Source organism: Carcharodon carcharias, chromosome 22, assembly GCF_017639515.1.
Source record: "Carcharodon carcharias isolate sCarCar2 chromosome 22, sCarCar2.pri, whole genome shotgun sequence".
NCBI lineage: Eukaryota > Metazoa > Chordata > Chondrichthyes > Lamniformes > Lamnidae > Carcharodon > Carcharodon carcharias.
In genome coordinates, this window is record NC_054488.1 from 57,771,814 (window position 1) to 57,796,264 (window position 24,451).

The following is a 24,451-nucleotide window of genomic DNA, read 5'->3' on the forward strand; positions in this document are numbered from 1 at the left end:
AGCTCAGTGATGCGCGGATGCCCACATTTGGCCAGAGGCAGTTATTGTCAATCAGTATCTCATCTGGGGTAAGGATAGAGCAGATTTCTTCTTCACCCCTGCCCAACATGACTGCCTGGGGTTCCAGCTTGACATATATTTGGATCAGTGCCTCCTACCCTGCACTGCTTTAATTAGAGAAGTAAAAAATGTAGTTTGCATCATGTAAATGTCGGGAAAGATGTCAACTGTGATATAGGCAGAGCCCAAAACCTTACAAATATAGAATACGGCACCTCAGCTCTGTGCTCCTTGGAAACTGGATTCTGAGGACCTTGATCTTATTTTTTCATTCATTCACGGGGATGTGGGCTTCGCTGGCTGGTCCAGCATTTATTGCCCATCCCTAATTGCCCTTGAGAAGGTGGTGGTGAGCTGCCTTCTTGAACCACTGCAGTCCATGTGGTGTAGGTACACCCACAGTGCTGTTAGGAAGGGAGTTCCAGGATCTTGACCCAGCGACGGTGAAGGAACGGCGATATATTTCCAAGTCAGGACGGTGAGTGACTCGGAGGGGAACTTTCCAGGTGGTGGTGTTCACATCTATCTGCTGCCCTTGTCCTTCTAGATCGTGGTGGTCGTGGGTTTGGAAGGTGCTGTCTAAGGAGCCTTGGTGAATTCCTGCAGTGCATCTTGTAGATGGTACACACTGCTGCTACTGTGCGTCGGTGTTGGAGGGAATGAATGTTTGTGGATGCAGTGTCATTCAAGCAGGCTGCTTTATCCTGGATGGTGTCAAGGTTCTTGAGTGTTGTGGGAGCTGCACTCATCCAGGCAATTGTGGAGTATTCCATCACACTCCTGACCTGACTTGTGCCTTGTAGATGGTGGACAGGCTTTGGGGACTGATGAGGTGAGTTACCCATTGCATGATTCCTCACCTCCTGACCTCTTGTAGCCACAGTATTTATATGGCTAGTCCAGTTCAGTTTCTGGTCAATGGTAACCCCCAAGATGTTGACAGTGGGGGATTCAGTGATGGTAATGTCATTAAATGTCAAGGGGTGATGGTTAGATTCTCTCTTGCTGGAGATGGTCATTGTCTGGCATTTGTGTGGTGCATATGTTACTTGCCACTTGTCAGCACAAGCATGGATATTGTCCAGGTCTTGTTGCATTTGGACATGGACTGCTTCGATATCTGAGGAGTCATGAATGGTGCTGAACATTGTACAATCATCAGCAAACATCCCCACTTCTGATCTTATGATGGAAGGAATGTCATTGATGAAGCAGCTGAAGATGGTTGGGCCCAGGACACTACCCTGAGGAACTCCTGCGGTGATGTCCTGGAGCTGAGATGACTGACCTCCAACAACCACAAACATCTTCCTTTGTACTAGGTATGACTCCAACCAGTGGAGAGTTTTCTCCTGATTCCCATTGACTCCAGTTTTGCTAGGGATCCTTGATGCCACACTCGGTCAAACGCTGCCTTGCAGTCAAGCGCAGTCAATCTCACCTCACCTCGGGAGTTCAGCTCTTCTATCCATGTTTGAGCCAAGGCTGTAGTGAGGTCAGGAGCTGAGTGGCCCTGACGGAACCCAAACTGGGCATCAGTGAGCAGGTTGTTGCTAAGCAAGTGCTACTTGAAAGCACTGTTGATGACCCCTTCCATTACTTTACTGATGATCGAGAGTAGACTGATGGGGCGGTAATTGGTCGGGTTGGAGCTGAGCTGCTTTTCGTGTACAGGACAGACCTGGGCAATTTTCCACAAAGCTGGGTGGATGCCAGTGTTGTAGCTGTACTGGAACAGCTTGGCTAGGGGGCGTGGCAAATTCTGGAACATAATTCTTCAGTACTTTGCTGGAATATTGTCAGGGCCCATAGCCATTGCGGTATCTGGTGCCTTTAGCCATTTCTTGATATCACGTGGAGTGAATTGAATTGGCTGAAGACTGGCATCTGTGATGCAGGGGACCTCCGGAGGCCAAGTCGCCAATCTGAGCTCATTGTCTGGTTAGTTTGCCAGGAGGTTGGTGTTGCACCAATTGCTAATCTGGACCAATGGATAGGGGGTGGGATGAGCCAAGTGAGTGATATTATAGGGAATCAGGTCAGTGGCCAATTAGAGTAACTTAGATCTTCCTGCAGCCATTGGTTAGAGAAGCAAGTCTAGCGGAGCTAACCAAGGATCTGTTCCTCCCATTGTGGAGGGTAATAAAGGAGTAAAAATAGAAAGGTCATCTTCAGGATATCATCCCTTATTCTTTAAATTTAAAGTTTCAAAGTATGCTGTGGTTCCTGGAATTTTGTGGCAGGGAGTAATTTGTTGGTGTTGTTTGGTTCTGTATCATGATCTTTCTCACACATCTCTTCAACGTATTTTAATTGTGATTTTTTTTTAATATATATAGTTCGTAATTCCCAAAAAGATTTCCACTCTAACGCTGGGCACATGACACTGAAAACTATTGTGTATTCTGAGGAAGTCCATAGGGGGCAACAAAGAACAATCCTGCCCCATCAAACCAGCTGCGTCTGCAACCCAGTTCCCTCCACACAACTCACTGAGCCCTGATTTTAATCAGCACTTAATCCCTTCCCATGCATTTTCTGAAATGAAAACACTGCTTACTGTTGAATTTCTCCATTACCTTTTATCCCATTTAAGATTTCTGGTTTAAATTTCTATTTATTTCTATCTGCTGTATTTTACAGCATTACAAATTCACTTTGGAGGGACCGGGAGGAGAGTAAAGCAGGTCAGCATCGCCGTGAAGAGACCGGGGGGAGAGTGAAGCAGGTCAGCATCGCCGTGAAGGGACCGGGAGGAGAGTGAAGCAGGTCAGCATCGCCGTGAAGGGACCGGGAGGAGAGTGAAGCAGGTCAGCATCGCCGTGAAGGGACCGGGAGGAGAGTGAAGCAGGTCAGCATCGCTGTGAAGGGACCGGGAGGCGAGTGAAGCAGGTCAGCATCGCTGTGAAGGGACCGGGAGGCGAGTGAAGCAGGTCAGCATCACTGAAGTGTGAGGGGAAAAAAAAATCAAATTGTGACATCACTGGAAATCCATAAGTTGATTGGTAGGTGGGTATTGCTGCTGCTTTTCCTTTCTCCAAAGGTAGACTTAGTGACTGTCAGGGAACAGCGAGAGCGGAGTGGGTTATCTGCTGCCACCAGGAGCCAATCTGTATGTTCAGAAGCCACGTTCGGAAAGAAAAATCAAGGTGTGACATCATCAGGAAGTTGGTAGGTGATAGACTGGTGAGTATTTTCAATTTATCTTATCTAAACAAAGGGATAAACTGGTTTTATTTTTCTTTGAAGTAAGGCTCACAACTTCTAGTAAGGTGTATTATGTATTATTAAGGTTTATTAGTATTCGTAAGGTGTATTAATAGTAGTGAGGTTTATAAGCAGTAGCAAGACTATTAGCTAACAGAGGCATGACAGGGCTGTGGCAACCTCTAGAGTGAAAAGCCTGTGCTATGTGAGAACTTCAGGATGCTCCCCATGTCCTGGATAACCATTTATGCAAGAGGTGTAGGCTGTTGCAGTAGCTTGAACTCGGGGTTTTGAAGCTTGAGCAGCAGCTGACATCACTGCAGTGCATCCATGAGGTTGAGAGCTTTGTGGATATACCCTTTATAGATGTGGCCACCCCACAGCTTAAGAACATGCAGAGAGAGAAGGGATGGGTGACCACCTGACAGCCAAGTAGATACAGGCAGGTAGTACAGGAGTCCCCTGAGTGCACCCTACTCGCCAACCAGTATTCAGTTCTGGATACTGATGAGTGATGATGCATCTGGGAAGTTCAACCAAAGCCAAGTCTATGGCACCACGGTTGGCTCAGCTGTACAGGGGTGTAGAAGGAAGACTGGAAGAGCAATTGTGATACGTAGTTTGATCATTAAGGGAATAGATGGGTGTTTCTGTGGCCACGGGCATGAATCCAGGATGGTGTGTTGCCTACCTGGTAGCAGGATCAAGGATGTCACTGGCTGTGGTGTACCCTGAGTGGGCAGGGTGAATAGCCAACAGTCATGGTCCACATTGGTACAATCAGCATAGACAGAGTGATGTGATCCTGCAGTCAGAATTTAGGAGCTAGGTAGGAAATTAGCACCTCAAAAATATTAATCTCAGGATTACTCCCAGTACCACGCGCAAATGGGTATAAAAAAAGGAGGATAAAGCAAATGAATGTGTGGCTGCAGAGATGTTGCAGGAGGGAGGGCTTTAGATTCTTGGGACATTGGGACCACCTCTGGGAGAGATGTGACTTGTAAATGGGTTGCACCTAAATAGAGCTGGGACTGAATTTCTTGCAGGGCATTTTTCTAGAGCTATTGGGGAGGGCTTAATTAACTTGGTTGGGATGTGGCAACCAGGAGGAATTATCAGAACAGAATACCAAGGTGCACAGAATAACGGGAGAGAGAGCACTGAGTAGGGAAAAGTAAGTTATTAGGTGGGGTCTGAGTAAGGGAGAAATCAGGGTTATATATGTGAATGCATGGAGTGTGATTAATAAGATTGGTGGAGTTACAGTCACAGATTGTCTTTAACAGAGATCTGACTCAAAGAGTGGTGGGACTAGGTGTTAAATATTCCTGGATACAAGATGTTCAGGAAAGGAAGAAAAGGGGGATAGTGGCAGGATTGATTAAGGAGAGCATTGTAGTGCTGGAGAAAGAGGATGACCCAGAGGGGTGAGGGACAGAATCTATTTGGCTAGAGCTAAGGAACATAAAAGGTGCAATTGCATTGCTTGGTGTACTCTATCATTTTGTGTAATAAATTCAGTGACCTGGCACCAGGGAGGCAACATATCATCCTGGATTCATTTTTGCCACAGATACCTCTATCTATTCCCTTAACTATTAAACTACCAACTGGTGGGAAGGATGCAGAGGAACAAATTTACAAGGAAACTACAGAGAGGTACAAGGCTAATAGAGTAGTTATAATGGGGAACTTTAATGACCCAAATGTCAACTGAGACAGTAGTAGTGTAAAGGGCAGAGGTGGGGGGGGGGGACAAAAGTTCCTAGAGTGTGTTCACCAAAACTTTATACAGAATGTTTCCAGTCCAATGAGGGGGGAGGTATTGCTGGATCTGGTTCTTGGGAATGAGTTGGGCCAAGCGGGTCAAATATCAGGAGAACATTTAGGCGACGGTGACCATTGTATCATAAGGTTTAGGTTGGCAATGGAAAAGGACAAAGGACCATGTAGAGTAATAATAATTAATTGGGGGAAAGCAAACCGCAGTAGGATAAGAATGGATTTGGGCCGAATAAATTGGAATCAAAGGTTGGTGGGTAAAACTGTAGCTGAACAATGTCTATCTTCAAAGAAGAAATGGTTCAGGCACAGGCCCGATATATTCCCTCAAAAGGGTAAGGTAGGGTAAGTGAATCTAGAGCTACCTGGATGGCAAAAGAGATAGAAATTAAGATGAAGAAATAGTGTGCTTATGACGGATATCAAGTGGATAATACAACTGAGAACCAAATTGAAAATTGAAGGTTTAGAAGGGAAGTGGAAAAGCAAAGCGGGAGTATGAAAATAAAAAAAAGTGCAGGAAAAACGCAGCAGGTCTGGCAGCATCTGTGGAGAGAGAAACAGAGTTAATGTTTCGTGTCCAATATGAGTCATCTTTGAAACTATGAAAAGATACTGGCAGCTAATATAAAAAGCAATCCCAAAGTCTTCAATAGGCATATAAATAGTAAAATTGTGGTAAAAGGTGGAGTAGGGCCAATTAGGGACCAAAAAGAGGATTTACACATGGAGGCAGGGGGGTATGGCTGAGGTATTAAATCGATACTTTGCATCTGTCTTTATCAAGGAAGAAGGTGCAACCCTGACCATGGTGAGAGAGGAGATAATTAATATACTAAATGGATTTAAAATTGATAAGGAGGAGGTATTAGATAGCCTGTCTATACTTAAAAGTTGGTAAAGCACCAGGACCGAATGAGATACATCCAAGGATACTGATAGAAGTGAGAGTGGAAATTGTGGAGGCACTGGCCATAATTTTCCAGCCTTCCTTAGACTCGGGGGTGGTTCCAGAAGACTGAAGAATTGCAAATGTTACACTCATGTTCAAAAAAGGGTGTAAAGATAAGCCCAGCAACGATAGACCAGTCAATTTAACTTTGGTGATGGGGAAACATCTAGAAATGGTAATTTGGGACAAAATTAATAGTCACAGGGAAAAATGCAGATTAATTAAGGAAAGCCAGCACAGATTTGTAAAGGGAAAATTGTGTTTAACTAACTTGCTAGAGTTTTTTGAAGAAGTAACAGAGAGGGTTGATGAGGGCAATGCTGTTGATGTGGTGTACATGGAGTTCCAAAAGGCTTTTGATATAGTGCCACACAACAGACTTCTGAGCAAGATTATAGCTCATGGAATAAAATGGAAAGTAGCAACATGGATGCCAGATTGACTGAGTGACAGAAAGCATAGTGGTTAATGGATGTTTTTCAAGAAAGTTTATAGTGGAGTTTACTAGTGGTCAATATTGGGAACCTTGTTGTTCCTGATAACCTAGACCTTGGTGCATAGGGCACAGTTTCAAAATTTGTGGATGATACCAAACTTGTAAGCATTGTGAACTGTGAGGGGGACAGTGTAGAACTTAAAAAGGTCATAGACAAGTTGATGGACTGGGCAGACAAGTGGCAGACGAAGTTCAATGCAGGGAAATGTGAAGTGATCATTTTGGTTGGGAGAACATAGATAATATAAAATAAAGGGCACAATTTTAAAGGGTGTGCAGGAGCAGAAGGACCTGGGTGTATATGTGCATTAGCCATTGAAGGTAGCAGGGCAGGTTGAGAGAGCATTTAATAAAGCATACAGTATCCTAGGCTTTATTAAAAGGGGCATAGAATATAAGAGCAAGACAGTTATGTTGAACTTATATAAGTCACTAGTTTCGCCTCAGCTGGGGTATTCCATCCAATTCTGGGTGATGCACTTTAGGAAGGATGTGAAGGCATTGGGGAGAATGCAGAAAGGATTCACGACAATCATTCCAGGGATGAGTTATGAAGATAAATTGGAGAAGTTGGGACTATTTTCTTTGGAGAAGAGAAGGTTGAGAGGAGATTTGATAGACATATTCAAAATCATGAGGGGCTGGTCAGAGTAGACAGGAAAAAAACTGTTCCTACTCGTGAAAGTATCGAGAACAATAGGGGACAGATTTTAAAGTAATTTGCAAAAGAAGCAAAAGTGACACGAAAAACTTTCACGCAGCAAGTGGTTAAAGTCTGGAATGCACTGCAGGAGTGCATGGTGGAGGCAGGTTCAGTCGAGATGTTCAAAAGAGCATTAGACTGTTATCTGAAAAGGAAGAATGTGCAGGGTCACAGGGAGAAGGTGGGAGAATGGCACTAGGTGAATTGTTCATTCGGAGAACTGCAGCAGGCATGATGGGCTGATTGGTCTCCTCCTGCACTGTAACAATTCTGTGACTACCCAATCTACAAGAAAAGTAGATCACATCTATTCATGTAGTAATGTCCACTGGGCTGTAGTTTCAGGAGCATGAGCAACTCTTTGATGCTCAGCAATGACTAGTCTTCCCTTATGAGACTGATGGTGAGTGTCAGGGTTGGTGTTGGGGGTATGGAGGGGGGTAGGTGGTGGGAAACAAACACACCAACTTCATCCAGTTCTCACCAGGCATCACTGTAAAGCTCAAGAGCCCAATTAGTCTCTGAAAAATGAGACAGTGAAGGATCAGGATTGCTGTTCTGAGTGAGATCAGTGATTGAACCTGGGACATCCCACAGTCAGCATAATACAGAGAAACACCATTGAATTATTGAGAGAGAATGAGAAAATCTCATAAAGGAAAAAAAATCAACTCTGCTTGTTCCTTTAGCTAGAGCTATGCTCCTGTTTCACTGTTTGCCTAGGAACAAGTTTACAGATAAATATTGCTTCATGTCTCCAACTATCATGATGGTGATGCACAAAGTTACTGATGAACAACATGCATTTTTATAGCACCTTTAAGGCAATGCAATGCATTGGGGCGCTTCCCAGGAGCGGGATCATTAACACTATGGAGACAGAAAAATGGATGAGTAAAGAGGGATTCAATTCTTGGGCGAATAACCACAACCTCCAAACCAAAGTTCAGATTTGGGTTCAATGGGTTTCACATTCAGCACTAAAAGCCAGTGCACTGAGGGATATGATGTCGCACACCTTGAATGTTGAATTCTTTAATGGGATGTTCTGAAGTAGTTGCTGAAGCAGTTCAAAAAGCAATCTCTCGCTTCACTGGGCCGGATGCAATTCCAGTGGGCACCCACTTAAAACTGGCGCCATTGAGTTCTGCCTTTGACATAAAGCTTTACTGAAACTCAAAATGGAGCCTGATCATCCCACGGAATCCATAAGGAAAGAAATCAACAGATCCGAGATACGGCTGCACTGTGAATAAACAATTCATAAACATTGTTTAAAGAAGTCATTGCTATCTATCAATTAGAACTGTGCTTATATTGTGTGACTAAAGGAACATGGGACTGTGGTTCAAATAGTCCCATCAGCAACAGAGCAGTGACTGTTTCCACCATTTAACACAATGAATCAGTTCCTGTTTAAGGGCTGGTCAGGTTTTTAAAATGACCAGAACTCAGACTGTTTCTTCACAGAACCACAGAATGGCAGACTCCCACCATATTCAGATACTACTTTATTATCACAAATACTTTACAGTAACCCAACCACATACAGTCAGAACATACTGCTTCAAGCAAAGGGCATCTCTCTCTCTCTCTCTCCCTCTCTCACCTCCACTACTTCCACAATAACCTAACCATAGATCAGTTTTAGTATAGTTCCCCAAGTACTACACGCAGTTCTAACTTTTAACATTTTTACAGTGACAAAGGTCTGATAATCTAATGGGGGAGAAACCACAGAAAACGCAAACAATGAAGACACAGGTTTCTCTTTGCTCCAATATCTCCATCAATAAATGAGAGTGTTGTAGAGAGATTGGAGAAGGGTACTACCTTCTTGAAATGAGAGGTATAGTGCGATTTACAGTGTTCCAAAATGATTAAATGTGTACATTGAACATAATCTTCGGAATTGTTGTGTAAAGTGATGTCGATTCCACCAACACAAAGTGAAGCAATTGGTGGTGGTGGTGTGTTTAGGGGGGAGGGTGGGGGCAGGGGGAGGGAGGGTGGGGGCATAGGGAAGGGATTTCTCTGGGAGTGGGATGGGGGCTGCTATGAGCAACTGAGCCAAAACTTGACTGTTATCCTTTGGCCTACTCATCCCCACTGAGACCCCCAGGAAACATTCCAGCCACTGCCCAGGGCCATTGATAGGATTAAAGTCCAATGGATGAACCCTTTCATCACTACACTGTTTAAAGGGTCGACACATGAGCACCACCGAGAATTCAGGCCCAGCTCATAAACAGCCCCGGGCTTGGTATTTGGATAAGCGAGATGTAAGTGCATGTTAAATACTACAAAATGTTAATCTGTGTTAAACATTGGATTTTCTCAACAGAAATGGACGTTGTAGACTTTCTATTAGGGGGTTGCGGAGAGGTAATGTTCTCCAAATTTCATCTTTCATTGTCATTTGGTTTCTGGCCTCATTGCCTTCCCCCTCCCACCCAATTCCGGTAAAGCTTCCTCCATTTACCTCTCTTGTGTTACTTGCCTCACCCGTCATTTGCTGATAATCCGAGAAGCCACCAGCATTGAGAAGCCGCACTCATGGGACACGTCCTACTCTTAGATTGGAGACACCATCAAGTCTCTTCCATTGCTCGCCCCTTTGAAGAGGGTGAGAAAGGAAATTGGCCCTTGAAGGGGGTGAGGGTTGCGGATCAGGATGGGTTTGTGGGGCGGTGTGCAGTGGTGGTGGTTCCTAGCCAGTGAGTTCAGACTGGCGTCGTTCGCCTGTTCATCATGTTGGCACTGAGCCCCTCCTTCAGCTCCTTCTGGAAGCAGTTATGAACCTGGAGGAAGCTTTCTTCCTGATCTGGGTGGTAGGTGCCTCTCACTGTAGGCTTGTTGGCTTCTCTTGACAAGGTGTACATGGAGATCTCGGTCAGTGGCACCATGCTGCTCACTACCTTCATGTTGGCAGCAGCAGAGATTTCCCGAGCGGGAGAAGGCTCCTCGGACCTGGAGCTCGACCTGGATCTCCTCCTTTGCCTGTACCTGTAGCTGGACATCCTGGCGTAAGGGGAGGAGGAAGTCTTTAAATACTCCCGGTGTGACCTGGTTCTCACTGCTTTGTTTTTGTCGATGTAAATGCTGACGGCAAGGACTCCAGCCATCTCTGCCACAATAAAGGACAAGGCCCCGAAGTAAAAGGACCATCCGTAAGAATACAGGCTCTTCTTGTCATCATCATTCTTATCCCAGAGGTCGCCCGTGTTGCTCGATATATACACGATAATCCCGATAATGTTACTCAGTCCTAGGACAGAAAATAAAACTATCAGCCTCATCAACCAAACCCGCAGCAGGAGTCTTCAAACTTCCAAACCTGATGGTTTCGCTTTGAGAACTTTTCAGAGTTTAACGTAATTCTATTAATTCTTGATATTAAAAGCGTGCTGTATATAGTGACACTGTTATTCCGGTTCACTATTGAGGTGATTGAATAATTCTCCCATCAATCAATCCTGAAGCCCAAACTGTTGTTGATGATAATGGGATTATTTGACTGTATGCTTCCATCCTCCACTCACTGCATTTTATTGGAAAAATAATCCTGCTTTTATAGGGAGACTTTGCTGTAATTTCGATCATGAGTGTTTTCTAAAGTTGGCGGAACTCTGTTTAAATAAACTCTGCTCAGTAAATTGACTTTGCTGTAAAATAGGCTGTTTGCCTTTTCTTAAAAATACAAATCAATTTCAATATATTCACCAGAGCATTCTGTTTTCAGTTGTATAGTGTCTACACATAAACTTGCTGGTTTTGTGGTACAGTGCCTATTGCTATTTGCTGCTTTAGAGTACGTGTGTGGGCAAGGCTAAATGGTGTGTTGCTCATGTAAGGTTATGCATGTGTATTTTGCCTGTTGGTACATGTGACCATGTGTTTCTGAATGTTGGTGTGAGTGTTAACATGTCTTATTGCTTATTGTGTGAATAACCTGTGACTTCATAATGTCTGTGCATTGTGGTTCCATATGTGAATTGGTTCCATATGTGAATTGGTTCCATATGTGAAAGCAGGTGTATCAGTTGCACTGTCTGAGATTGAGGGTTTGTGAGGGAGAGTGAGGAGCAGGCGAGCATGCGAGGAATGGAGAAGGTTGACACTCACCTGCTGCTACAAATAAGATTCCTGCACTGAGGATAATGTTGGTTTTGTTGTGGTACAATTTGCTGGCTCCAACACACAGACCTGCCAAGAGCAGCAGAATGGCACTCAGGATTGGAAATAAACTGGAAGCACGGACAATACCTGAAGAGAGAAACAAACAAACTTTTTCAAATGTTTTCACGTCTCACATCTGAGTGTGATAGTTTGAAATATATATTCCTCTTGGGAATTCAAAGAAGTATAACATGAGCAATTTATTGAATATGAACAGGTGTGTATATGGAGCAGGTAGTGTGCACATGAGGGAAAAGACCAAAATGTCTCAATATTTTTCCCTTTAATTCCTACTGACCTCAGTTAGGTTACACCATGCAGTGTAGTACAGTCTATATCACCAGGATTCCAGGCTAGAACATGGAGTTCTGCCAAATGAGCTGAGGAGTGGGTGTGTGCTCCTGCAAAAACCTTCCGTGTTCCTGGACTCGGGGTGGGTGTAGGTGGTGGAAGCAGTGAAGGTGCCCATCCTGATCCTTAACTGCTGCAAAGTGAACATACCTATACACTGAAGAGAGGAGGACAAGATTCTGGAAACCATCATGGTGGAATGATCTCCAGCAATCCCTGTCTGGGATTACATAGAAAAATGTAGCATGGGGAAGGTAACAGAGGTTTGGTGTTGACTATTAAGTTACTTCTTGGATCGAGGAAGAGGACATTGGAGAAAAACATATCTATTCTCAGATTTATATGAAAAAAATTTGTCCATCTCTGAGGCCATGTGCATGGGGAGTCAAGATCAAGTGTAATCTTCAGGTAAAGTGGGGTTAGAGGGCATGGTAATAATTAGAGCAGGGGGTACAGCCATTAAACAATCACTATATAGACGTACATTCTACCATTAGTGAGGAAGACCTCCAAGGTAAGAAATACCCTATATTTGTCTATCAGCATCACTGTAAGGGCAAGGCAGGTGAAAGTACAGGGCTGTGTGCAAACCATAGAAGGTGGGTTAAATTAATTGTATAAATATTAAGATTTATCTGAAGCAAAGCACATTTATTAATATTCTAGATGTATGTACTGTTCTGTACTAGTTCAGGCTTGATTCAGAACTATATGATTGATCATTCCCACATATAGAACATGAAATTTCTTAAATTCTTACGTAAAAGGTATTCTGATCCCTCCTGGTCATAATCATCATCATCAGGAAAGTAATTGATTCTGAAGCAATTTCCTCTCTGAAGGCCTGAGTTGGTAGAAATCAGAAAGTAACCAGTAAGCACCAATGTATTGATTACCCTCACTATCCCCACAGAAGCCACCAGATACTCACTAGAAAGGGCAAAATTCATAGGTCTAGAAATATGAATGATAATTACTGAAGTATATATTTGTCTGAGGTGTCTTATTAAACTATATTGCTGCCCACTGTTTACAGATCCCAACTCTGGCTCCAAATTTTAGTTTCACTATATTAAAGTGCAATAATTTAAAAAGACAACAATTGAATAGATCTGCAAGTGTTTAAAATAATATAAGATATCCTTGTGAGAAGTATGTTGTAAAACCAAACTTCTACCAAATGTATAATGAAAAATTTCTGTTCACAATGCCTTAGCAAACAACACACATCAAAATATTATCTTATCTATTTTACTTGACAGAAACTGACAATGAGCTCTTTCCAGCTGATGGTCACTGGATAACAGGTCATTGGTTTGAATTTAAGAAATTGTGAGATTCCGGACATACTTAATTGCTGTGCAATCAAATAATTCTAACTTTGTATAGATTATACCTGTTTATGGAGTTTGACTATTTGTGAATTCTAAGTAAATGACTGTTTCTTGAGGTTGAAAGCTTTTGGGGAAATTGAGTTTGTGTGCATTTACCCTCTGAACTAGAAAAACAATGAGCTCATTGACTCTAAACTTCATCTTCACAGAATCTTGGTTGTGTTAAAATTGAGATTATTGCCTCCATTGCTACTTCATTATCTTTCCTCTGACTCCAAACTTTAATTTGCTGCCCCTTGTTCAATCCTTAAGCTTTTAAAGCCTTAGCCTTGTCTCATTTATTCAATGTTACCTGATTTATCTGTTGTTCTTCTTCTCACTTTTTCCAACCCTTGGCCTTGGCCCTTCACCTGAGTCTCTTGATAGAAGATTGTAGATGTTTGCTTGTTAAATTGAGAACCGTATTCACAGTATCTGAATCCTCTATCAACATTCAACAACTGACATTCTTAATCTCTCTTGAATCTTGTGTCTCTCAAGATGAGACATCTCCTTGCTATGGGCTGGATCTCTTCCTCTTTTGCATTCAATATCCTGTTTGGTTCTAGCTCAGGAAATATGCAAGATAATTGTAAAGCTAAATTCCATCAACTCTAACCCTCAATCCTATTATCTTGTCCTACACCTTCCTTAGACTGCACAAAAAATGCAGTTTCTAAAATGGCTGAGACTGAAATTGAAGTAATGGTAACATAAAAATTTGAAATTTGAAAGACCATTATGTTTTGAAATATAACTCTGAACTGAGGTGTTTAAATGGAGTTCTCTGTTTTGAGACATGCCATATAATTCAGTCACCATGGGAAGAGAAACTCCATTGGAGTGGGGTGACAGTTTTAAAACATTTTTACAATATCTCACATCTGTTTGAGATGCAGAAACACAGGAGCTACTACTGTGGGAAAGCAGGGTGAACTGCTTTATGTTAGCAACCAAGCAGGATGCTCATGAGAGTTTGGTTTCTATTCAAGAAAAGGAATAGGACAGATGGGGCTCCTGAAGATTTAAGTAACCAGAGTTCATTGAGGTGTGCCCTGCTGGTGATAATCATACCTGAGAAAACTCAGGCTGAGTGGAATGATTGTTGAAGGACATTGGAAATTTCGACGGTGTGGCGGGGAGAAGTGAACATCCACTGAGGAGCTGGAAGTGACTGTGGGACTCTTCCTGTATCTGCCAAAAGTATGGTGTTGCATAAAAGCATTTTGCAAGACATATTTGGTTGTTAGTAAGTAAATGCAAAAGTTACTCTTTCTTTAGTTTGATGTATTAGTTGTCAAATTAATGTTTGATCGATGTTGCTTCAACTTTGTTACAGTAAATGTCTTTAAAAAGTAGAATTTTGTCCACTAGTATATTTCAGTTGGTCATTTGGGAATTCATCTCTATTATTGGTCTCTCTGGGGTTTGAAACAAAAATGATAGATTTAGAGACGTTTACCTTGTCCACCCACTGCAGAGCAGCAATTATGTGGGAAATGAAATGCTGAATTAAAGAACCACAAGAACTGAATACATATTTGAGGAATTTACACTTAAATTGTACCATGCTCAAATCAGGTCATTCTTTCATTACTGGCGATCGAGGTACCAGTCTCTGAGAGCAAGTTATACAAGACTGATCAATAGATCAATCAAGGATTGAGCGAGGAGGAAAGACTGGCAGAAAATTTGCAAGTAACTGAGCGGGGATTTGATAAATGTGTAAAAGCTGGTAAATGGTATGGAAAGGGTAGATCTGGAATATTTGATTCAGATTACAGTGACAAGATCCTGATATCTACACAAGAGGATGGAACCCGGATGCAAGGGAAATGTTGGGACACTGATGTCCATCTGAAGTTAATGGGAAGACCTCATCATAATATTTTGATTTCCACCAGGCAGCCGGTTACATTGTCAGGCTGTCCGGTTAGCAGGTGAGAAAACCTGCTGGGGTGGGGCAGAGGGGTATGGATTGGATCGACAATTGGGAGAGAGGGGGAACCTGCAGAGATTGGGAGGCATAAGGCTTGGGATGGCTGGTTTAATGGTGTGGTGGGTGGATGTCAGCACATTGGGGCTGTTTTTTTTTTGAGGGGTGTGTGGGGGGAGAAGCATTCCCATTCCTTCTGGCTGTCCAAAAAGCAGTTACCTACTGGATCTGGCTGCACCCACTTCCCTTTAGCTGCCTGTTTGCCAAGCCCTGGGAAATCCAGCTCGCCAAATAATTATATTTATATTAAATTGGTTTAAAAACGGAGCCAGACATGTATAAGGTCAAGTAGAATTGGTGTGTGTGTGTTGGAGTGGGGTTAATCTCCCCTAAACATTCTGGATTGATTTTACAAATTAATGGAAACTGCGTCTGTAAACTTGTCACACTGTAATTATACCCTCCTGCCAGTATCAGTGCTGTAGTGCCTCTGTTTTCTATCTCCCAGCTGCTTAGTTTGCCAGTGCTCCAACAATTCAGATTTCTTTGCAGCCCAAGTTTCAGGATGTGTTGCTCTTTCATTGCAGCACCATAATGTATTTAAAAATATTACACCTGTTACTTCCTGTCAACTTTTCTATAATTCTAATATCCACATTTACAATAGAAACTTGGTTTAAATTCCACCTGAAGATAACAGCTGGGTTTAACTCCCTATGAAATGGGAGATTTGTCAATATTGCATAAAATTTTGGTGCCAGCGAATCATGTAAAAAGAGTTGAGTGTTGGGACTGAGCCACTCTGCTCAGGAATCCTCAAGTCCTAGTCTGCAGTACATCTGAACACTGCTGGGGTCAGTAGGGAGGGAATTAGCCCAACCTCCCAAACATGATAGCTATTCAGTGATTCCTACAGGAGCTGTGTGTGTGTCAGAGACATTTGAACAGGAGTAGGTTCAAACATAATCTCACTCTGATCCCATGAGAGCTGTCAACACTCTGTCTGGTAAAGAATGATCACTTGTTCAATACACCAGCTGACACCTGTGGGACTGCACCTCTGAGAAGGATGGAGTGGGGGGGATGGAGGAGCAGGGAAAAATACCATGTTGTACACATTTAACATTTTTATTTTAATTGTTTTTATGTAAAACAATTTTTTTACAAAGAAATGCTGCAGGCTATTTTTAAATTGCACCAGCATTTCGATAATATCTGAAACCATGATTGTGTTAACCATATAAGTGATCCCTTTTATATACTACCTGTTAGCAGATCTAGATCCAAACTATTATCGATGCTGTAGCTTCTACATATCCAATTCCCTTTTAAAAAGGGCTGCTGAATTCACCTCCATCACTCCTTCAGGCTGGGCCGTGCATTCCAGATCACAACAACTCGCCATGTAAAAAAAAATCTATCTTCATTTGACCCCTGGTTCTTTTGCCCTCTGGTCATTGACACCTCAGCCATTGGAAAGCAGTTCTCTCACTTTACTCGATCTAAAGCCTTCATGATTTTAAACCTTTCTGTTCTAAGGAGAACGATCCCAGCTTCTCCAGTCTATCCAGATAATAATAATTCCTCATCTCTGAAATTATTCCAATAAAACTTTTTTTTACCCTCTCCAAAACCTTGATATCCATCCAAAAGAGTGATGCCCAAAATTCAGCACAATATTCCAGTGAAGATCTAACCAATACTTTATAAAGATATGGCATAACTTTCTTGCTTTGGTTTTTGTGCCTCTATTATTAAAGCCAAAGATCCAATATAAAAAAAATGCTACAGATTCTGGAAATCTGAAATAAAAACAGAAAATATTGGAAATACTCAGGTCTGGCAGCAACTGTGGAGAGAAGAAGAGAATTAACGTTTCAGGCCCATGACCTCCCATCTGGCCTGGGAAAAGTTAGAAATGTCACAGATTTTGAGCAAATGAAAGGGGGAGAATGGAAAAAAGAACAAAAGAGGTCTGATTGGTGGAGGACAAGAGAGGTTAAATGACAAAGGGTTCATGGGGCAAGGGAGTGGTTATAGGAGAGGTAAGCAGAATATGTGTCGGAGGGGTTGTGAATAGCAGCATCATGTATAGATAATACATACCAGCAAAAAAAAAACAATGAGAGAAAAAACCAAACCAGCAAAGACAAAGGAAATGAAATGGGGCCACTGGTTTTGATCTGAATTGTTGAACTCCATGTTGAGTCCAGAAAGCTGTAAAATGCCCAGTCAGTGCGGTGCTGTTCCTTAAGTTTGCCTCAATTTAACACTGCTGCAGATCAAAGACAGGAAATGGGAGCAAAGTGGATAATTAAAATGAAAGACGACTGAAGGCTCAGGGGTCATGTTTGCTGACAAAAAGGTGTTCAATAAAGTGATCATCTCCAATGTAGAGGAGACCACACCATGAATACGTATACCAAATTGAACAAAGTACAAGTAAATCACTGTTTCATTTGGAATGAGTACTGGGGCCTTGGATGGTGAGAAGGGAGGAGGTAAAAGGACAAGTGTTGCATCCCTTGTGCCAGCATAGAAAAGGGAGGTGGTTAGTGAGGGTGACTAAAGAGTGGACCAGGGTATCAAGGAGGAATGGTTCCTGCAGAATACTGAAAGGGGAGGGGAGGGTAAGATGTGTTTGGTGGTGGTGCTGGAGTTGGTGGAAATAACAGAGGATGATCTGTTGAACGTGAAAGCTGGTGGGGTGGAAGGTGTGGACAAGGGGAACCCTTTTGTGGCTCTGGGAGAGGGGGAGGAGTGAGAGTGGGAGTGCGTGACATGGTTGATGGGGTGGGAGAGGGCAAGTCTTGGTTGAGGAAAGAAGACATATCGGAAGTGCTAATATGCAAAATTGCATCATCCAAACAGATGTCATGGAGATGGAGAAACTGGAAGGATGGAATAGAGTCCTCACAGGGTGTACAGTGTGAGAAAGTGTAGTCAAGGTAGCTTTGGGAGTCAGTGCACTTATAGTGAATATTGGTTGAAAGCCTATCCCCAGATATGGGGACAGAGAAGTCAAGGGAGGGAAGGGAAGAATCAGAAATGGACCATATGAAGGCAAGAGATGGGTGGAAATTATAAGTAAAATCAATGAATCACAAAAGGCTGGTATGCAGGTGCTGCAAGTAATTAGGAAAGCTAATAGAATGTTATTTATTACAAGGGGAATTGAATACAAAAGTAGGGAGGTTATGCTTCAGTTATACAGGGCACTGGTGAGACTGTATTTGGAGTATTATGTACAGTATTGGTCACCATATTTAAGGAAGAATGTAAATGCGTTGGAAACAGTTCGAGAAGGTTTTCCAGATTAATACATGGAATGAGTGGGTTGTCTTATGAGAAAAGGTTGGACAGACTAGGCTTGTATCTGCTGGAGTTTAGAAGAATAAGAGGCAACTTGATTGAAACATATAAGATCCTGAGGGGTCTTGACAGGGTGGATGTGGAGAGGATGTTTCCTCTTGTGGGAGAATCCAGAACTAGGGGTCACTGTTTAAAAATAAGGGGTCGCCCACTTAAAATAGAGATGAGGCAAATTTTTTTCACTCGGGGGTTGTGAGTCTTTGGAACTCTCTTCCTGAAAAGGTGGTGGAAGCACAGTCTTTGAATATTTTAAGGCAGAGGTGGATGGATTCTCGGTAAGCAAGGGGGATGGTAGGTTATTGGGGGTCGGTAAGAAGCAGATTTGAGGTTACCATCAGATCAGCCATGATCTCATTGAATGGCGGAGCAGGCTTGAGGGGCTGAGTGGCCTACTCCTGTTCCTTGTACATTCATATGTTGTAATGACATTTTTCAGTTTGAGGTGAGAGCAGGAAATTACACTGATACAATCATCACTTTATTGAAAAAAGAGGTGAGGGAGGGGGCCTGAGCAGGACTGAATCAAAGGTTGTTCCACATTATTCCACAAAAGGCATCCTAGCTAGACCATATACCTATAGCAACACCTTTTAATTGGAGGAAGTGACTGGAGTTACAGGAGAAGTCATTCAATGTGAGAACCAGTTCAGCCAGGCAAAGTAAGGTGGTGAAGGGTGGGGGCTGATTTAGCCTCTGCTCAAGGAAGAAGCAGAGAGCCCTCAGACTGTTGGGGGATGATGCTGTGGACATCCATGGTGAAAAGGAAATGGCTAGGGCCAGGAAACTGGAAATTGTTAGTGACAGAGGACATCAGGAGAGTCACAGGCTGTAGTTGGGAAGAGACAGGACAATGAGAGAAAAAACTGAGCTGAAATGTTAACTCAGTTCCACCCTACAAAGATACTGCCATACCTGTCAATGATCCAGTATGTTTTTTTTTTAACAGTTTTCTCTTCTTCTGTTTCACCTTCAAAGATGTATGTACATACACCCCTCAGGCCTCACTGTTTATAATTGAACTATGTACTTCATAATATTTCCTCGTTCTTTCCACCAAAATGTACCATTTTCCACTTCTGTGCATTAACTTACATCTGCCCATTTTACCAGTTTGTCCATGACCTCCTGAAATTTGTTACTCTTCTCTTCAATGTCCTGCATTTCCAAATTTCAAACATTAATATGTGCCCTGTATATCTGAGTCCAGCTCGTTAATGTATATCTAAGATAGCAATGGTCCTTGTATTGACCCCTGGGAAACGTTGCTGAATAGTTCCCTTCAAATCAGAAAAGTAGCTAGTCACTGCTACTCACTGACTGCTTTTGGTCCCTTAGCCAATTTTGTATCATGCTGCCACTCTTTCTTTAACCCCATGTACTTTTATTTTGATAGCAAGTCTATTATGTGTTAACTTGTCAAACACCTGTTCAAAATCAATTTACACAATTTCAACTGCACTACTCTCATCAACCCTCACTGTTACTCTATCAAAAGACTACTTCAATTGTGTTGTTTAAAACATATTATTTTAGGGCCTGGGACAATGGAACTTGGTCCTTGATTCCTGATTTGGAAATATATAACTGTTCCTTCACTGTCACTGGGTTAAACTCCTGGAACTCCCTCCCTCACAGCACTGTGGGTGTACTTACACCACATGGACTGCAGCGGTTCAAGAAGGCAGTTCACCACCACCTTCTCAAGGACAATTAGGGATGGGCAACAAATACTGGTCTAACCAGCAACGCCCACATCCTGTGTAAGAATAAAAAAACATTGCTGGTTGGAGTCGTGATGACTATTGAGGTTGGGTTTAGCAAGAGGTTGATTGCAATACACTGGCAAGCCATCTGTTTATTCACCTAAAGGATTCTTTTCAGTAACTTAAAGTATTATAGCCCAGAGGGAGGCCATTCTGGCCATCTGCCTGTGCCGATCTGTTGAAAGATCTAAACAGTTCCTGCTCCTTCTCCATATTCCCGCATGCAATTCCTTTTTCAAATATATATCCAATTCCCTTTTGAAAGTTACCAGTACCCTGTCAGGCAGTGCAACCCAGATCACAACTCATTGCTTAAAAACATCTCCTCTTTCGTCTGATTCTAATCTCTATTTTAACAGGCAACGAGTATACAGCCGAGTTTGATTTTTATGTGGTTATTGTGAGGTTACAGGAACAAACTCATCCGTTAAAAATTGAATTGGGATGTAGCGACTAAAGATAAAAATCCCCTATCACTTTAATCAGATTCGCTGGAGAGTTTGAGGTTATACCTGACTCCTATTGGCTGTTGAATTGGAAATAGGTCAGAAATCAGAATGTCTGTATTCCTGGTGAGTGAGAAATGTATTACAAGCCTTTACGTGCCAGCCACGTGCGGAGCTGATGTCTTTGATGTTTTAACTATGCGGTAGCTGTTATTGGTTCGTTGGCTTTACAAAGATGGGAGAGATTCTCCAAAGTGCAGCGGCCTTGATATTTACAACTCTACCATCCCAGGTTAAGGAGGGGCAAATCCGCCAGTCACTGCTTGGCATCGCCATGTAGGGACCCCTGCTGCCAAGTGTGGATGGGGCATGGGGCAAGGTTAGTGACCGGTTTGCTGTCAAATCCCGGGTCACACGCTCAGGTTCACTGGTGAGGAGGGTATCGGAGAACAGCCAGTTCCGTGGGATCTTCCCCTGCGAGAACGGGTGCCCCCAGGAGCGCTCAGTCTAAAACTCCAAGCCCTGTTAGCCAACAAGTCCATCTTTGAATTCTGTGCTCAGCTGCCTTATTCAGCCAGCGGAGACTGACGGGTGAGGGATTGAGAGAATGAGACGACGGCTCTTGAGCGAAGCTGGGGCCGAGATTTGGAGGCAGGGCTGAGTGAACGCCTCTGCCGATGGCCGGAATGAGTATTCTCCAGTCAGTGCAGGCCCACAACATGAAACTATGCCCAAGACTGACACTAGTCACAGACAGGAACTGGTGCAGGAGAGGGTGGGGGAAGGTACAAAGTGCAGTGAGAGGTTAAGGTAGACTGTAAGTGTGGAGGTAACGCCTCTGTCTGCCTGGTGCTCGCTCTAATCTTCAGATTACCGTGTGTTTCGTTGATTGGATAAAAATGTAAACATTATCCTTTCAGAAGAATATTTGTCTATCAAACACAGCAGCTTAATATCATAAACATGAGCTGGCTAGCAATACGATGAGAATGACATCACACATTACTCTTTGTGGATAAGCTTTGTGGGGTTTCAGTACAGATAGGAGTGATTAGACCAACAGACCCGGGTAGCAAGAAAGCCCCCCCAAAACTGTAAATCTATACTCGGATTGGGAAAATACTGGAAGAACTGTCGGGATCTGGAACACGCTGTGGTTTGAGGCTAGAAACCTGTTTTTCAGTTGTTGACGAGCCTGTGATTTATTTTCCATTTTCTTCACATTAAAGTGTGAGAGGAAGTTTAAAAACAAAACTAACAGTCAGAACGATAAAACAGCCCTTAATAAATCTAAGCAGGAATTCAGGGGGAAGACTGATACTCGGGTTGGGGCTAGAATGTGAATGTCAGTCCACAGACAGTAGCTGAGAGGAATAGTACAGATGTACAGAATAGTGCAGGGAGGAAAAGGGAACAAGGGATAAGCTAACAGGGCTAAAAGAAGCGGGTGGAAGGAGACTGGTGTGAGGAATGAACAGTAACATGAATCGGCTGGGCCGAATGGCCTGTTTCTGTGTCTGCAATTATTTATAACACAGAGATCAAAGAGTAACTTTTTAGATGCTATTTGTTACAAAAGAATGCTTCTCCCTCTACTGAGCTTACATAAAGCAGCCTGTCCTATTGGATTGCAGGAGAGATGATGTGCCTAGAAGCGGAGGCACTGACTGTCGCCCGGAATGAGAGAGATGTAACCGTTCACGTGTGCTAGAATCGGCTGATTGAATTAGGCGGCCCATGTTGTGCAGCGAAGCCGAGATCCCGCGTTCTTGTCTCCGGAAGACCTCCCACTTTAATCCACAGTTAGAGATCAAACAAATAAACCCAGGAGGCCAAGAAAAAAGAAAAGCAACATTGGAAGCGGTGAGTTGTGAACACTCCTTATCTAACAGCAAAGCTCACTCGGTTTTAAGCCCTCTGTTGTTGCCAGTCCTTGCACCGTCTGCTTCAAGTTTTTACAAGTTCTCCTTTCAAATCCTCAGAATAGGGAATAAACTCAAAACACATTCACCTCGGTCTCTGTGTGGCTGATGTTAAAGCTGGGCAGGCAGGGATACCCCCGCTCCCTCTATTTATTCGTGGTCTCGGGTATTGCAGGTGAATGAGTGAACCACAATCTCACTGGAGTGGCACCGTCCCATTTTAACCCGCTCCATTTCCCCCTCCCCGGGAACTGCCAGGCAGGAGGGCTGCCGGAATTCACAAAGACTTTCACAATCAAAAACGCAGGATCCAATTGAGAGGCTGAAGCGGTCGGACAAAAGCTCCAGCGAAATGTGCTTTTTAAAAAAAAACACACCCCAGACAGCTGGCCAGAAGCTGCATCTCCCTGTGGCCACACATTGCAAAGCTACACAGATTTACCAACACGTTTACCAATAAACGCTACCTTCCACACAGCAGACCCTCCAGAGACCCGAGTGGATTATGGATCCCTTCTCCTTCTTCACTTGGTTTTCGTCGGAGGTGCCGTTCGTGCCGTTACAGATGTAAGCCCGGGAGTGGAGCCAGTAATCGGTGCCGATGGCTATGCTCATCAGGCTGAAAGCAGCGAAAGCGCCCATCATGGTGAAGAGCATTTGCACACCGGAGTCGCACCAGCCCATTGCTGCCTCATAGTCCGGCCAGCCAGCGAAGGAGAGAGAGAGTGAGAGCCGGCTCCCCAGGCCACCAACACTCCCTAAGGCAGGGGCAAGCTGTCCCGGGGAACATGCTGCTCCTGCTCGCTTCCCATCTCAGCCCTCGCTCGGTGCACTCCCCTCCTTGCAATCGGTCTTGACCCCCACCCCACCGTGTGGCTACACTTCCATTCCACGGCCCCACCGAAATGACGAGGGCGTCAAACCCCCAGATGACCAGAGTGTTGCAACAGGGGCTTTAGGCAACTTCAAACTTCAATCCACCGAAGCCCCGGGTTTCGGATGATTTATAGCTTCGTCTCCTGTTGCATTTTCAGCTTGGCCGACCACTGGCGCCGGGGATGTTGCAGGGTTCCTCCCGCGGAGAATCAGAGACAACGTGACCAAGGCAGAAAAAAAGGGGCTTTCATGAAAATTCAAGAGAGGCAACGTTAGCTACTTCCTCCCTGTCTCCTCGTCACTGGCTCTTTGTACGTGAGCCTGTTCCGCCAAACAGCAGGTCTTATGGAAATTTTCAGCGCCTGTCTCAAGCAGCAGATCCAGGAGGCTGGCAATCCGGCTCCGGGAGTGGAAACGGGAGAATCTGATAGGTATATTCGGTGTGTCTGACACTTCCTGATCCCATTCAGGTGTTATAATCATCCGGTGCCCAGTGACCAGCCTTGCCCAATGGCACCGCGGGATAGAGTCTTTCCTACAAATTGAGAACAACATGATCAGTTTGCTGGGAAATTACGTTGGCATTTGGTAGGACTTCTGTTTATATATGTTAAGCTTCTTTTAGTTTGGACCATAGAGAGAGGAACATTTGAAGGGTTATGGCGAGCAGGAGGACCGGACTAATTGGACAGATCTTTCAAAGAGACAACACTGACACGATGGGCCGAATGGCCCTTTCTCTCCTGCATCATTCCATATGATACTTTCTTATATTAGGGATGCCCTAAGAAGGGGCACTTGTTTGGTGACCCCTGGGGAAACTGAGCAGTGAAACCCGGTGAACGAGTTCAGTATCATCCCATTGTGCAGCATCTGAGGTAATAAAAGGAACTCCGGGAGGAACCAGGGGCATTTCTTAGATGATCAGTGAGGAAGAAGGGGTGATAATTCAAAAGGTCCCTCCTTGAGCCTAAAGAGAAGGTTTCCAATTTGGTTCTCCCCTTTCCTTGGTAATCACCCACCAGCTGGG

The 24,451-nt window shown here is 43.6% G+C and overlaps 1 protein-coding gene across 1 annotated transcript; it reads right to left on the reverse strand.

Moving 5' to 3' along the window:
- Positions 1 to 9,926: 9,926 nt before the first annotated feature.
- On the reverse strand, positions 9,927 to 23,369 carry LOC121293849 (voltage-dependent calcium channel gamma-4 subunit-like). The gene is made up of 4 exons (XM_041217246.1): positions 23,013 to 23,369; positions 12,494 to 12,577; positions 11,329 to 11,469; positions 9,927 to 10,471 (listed from the first exon to the last, which is right to left on the reverse strand). Exons 1-4 carry the CDS (start codon positions 23,227 to 23,229, stop codon positions 9,927 to 9,929), a joined length of 987 nt encoding a protein of 328 aa, XP_041073180.1. The 5' UTR covers positions 23,230 to 23,369.
- Positions 23,370 to 24,451: the final 1,082 nt, after the last annotated feature.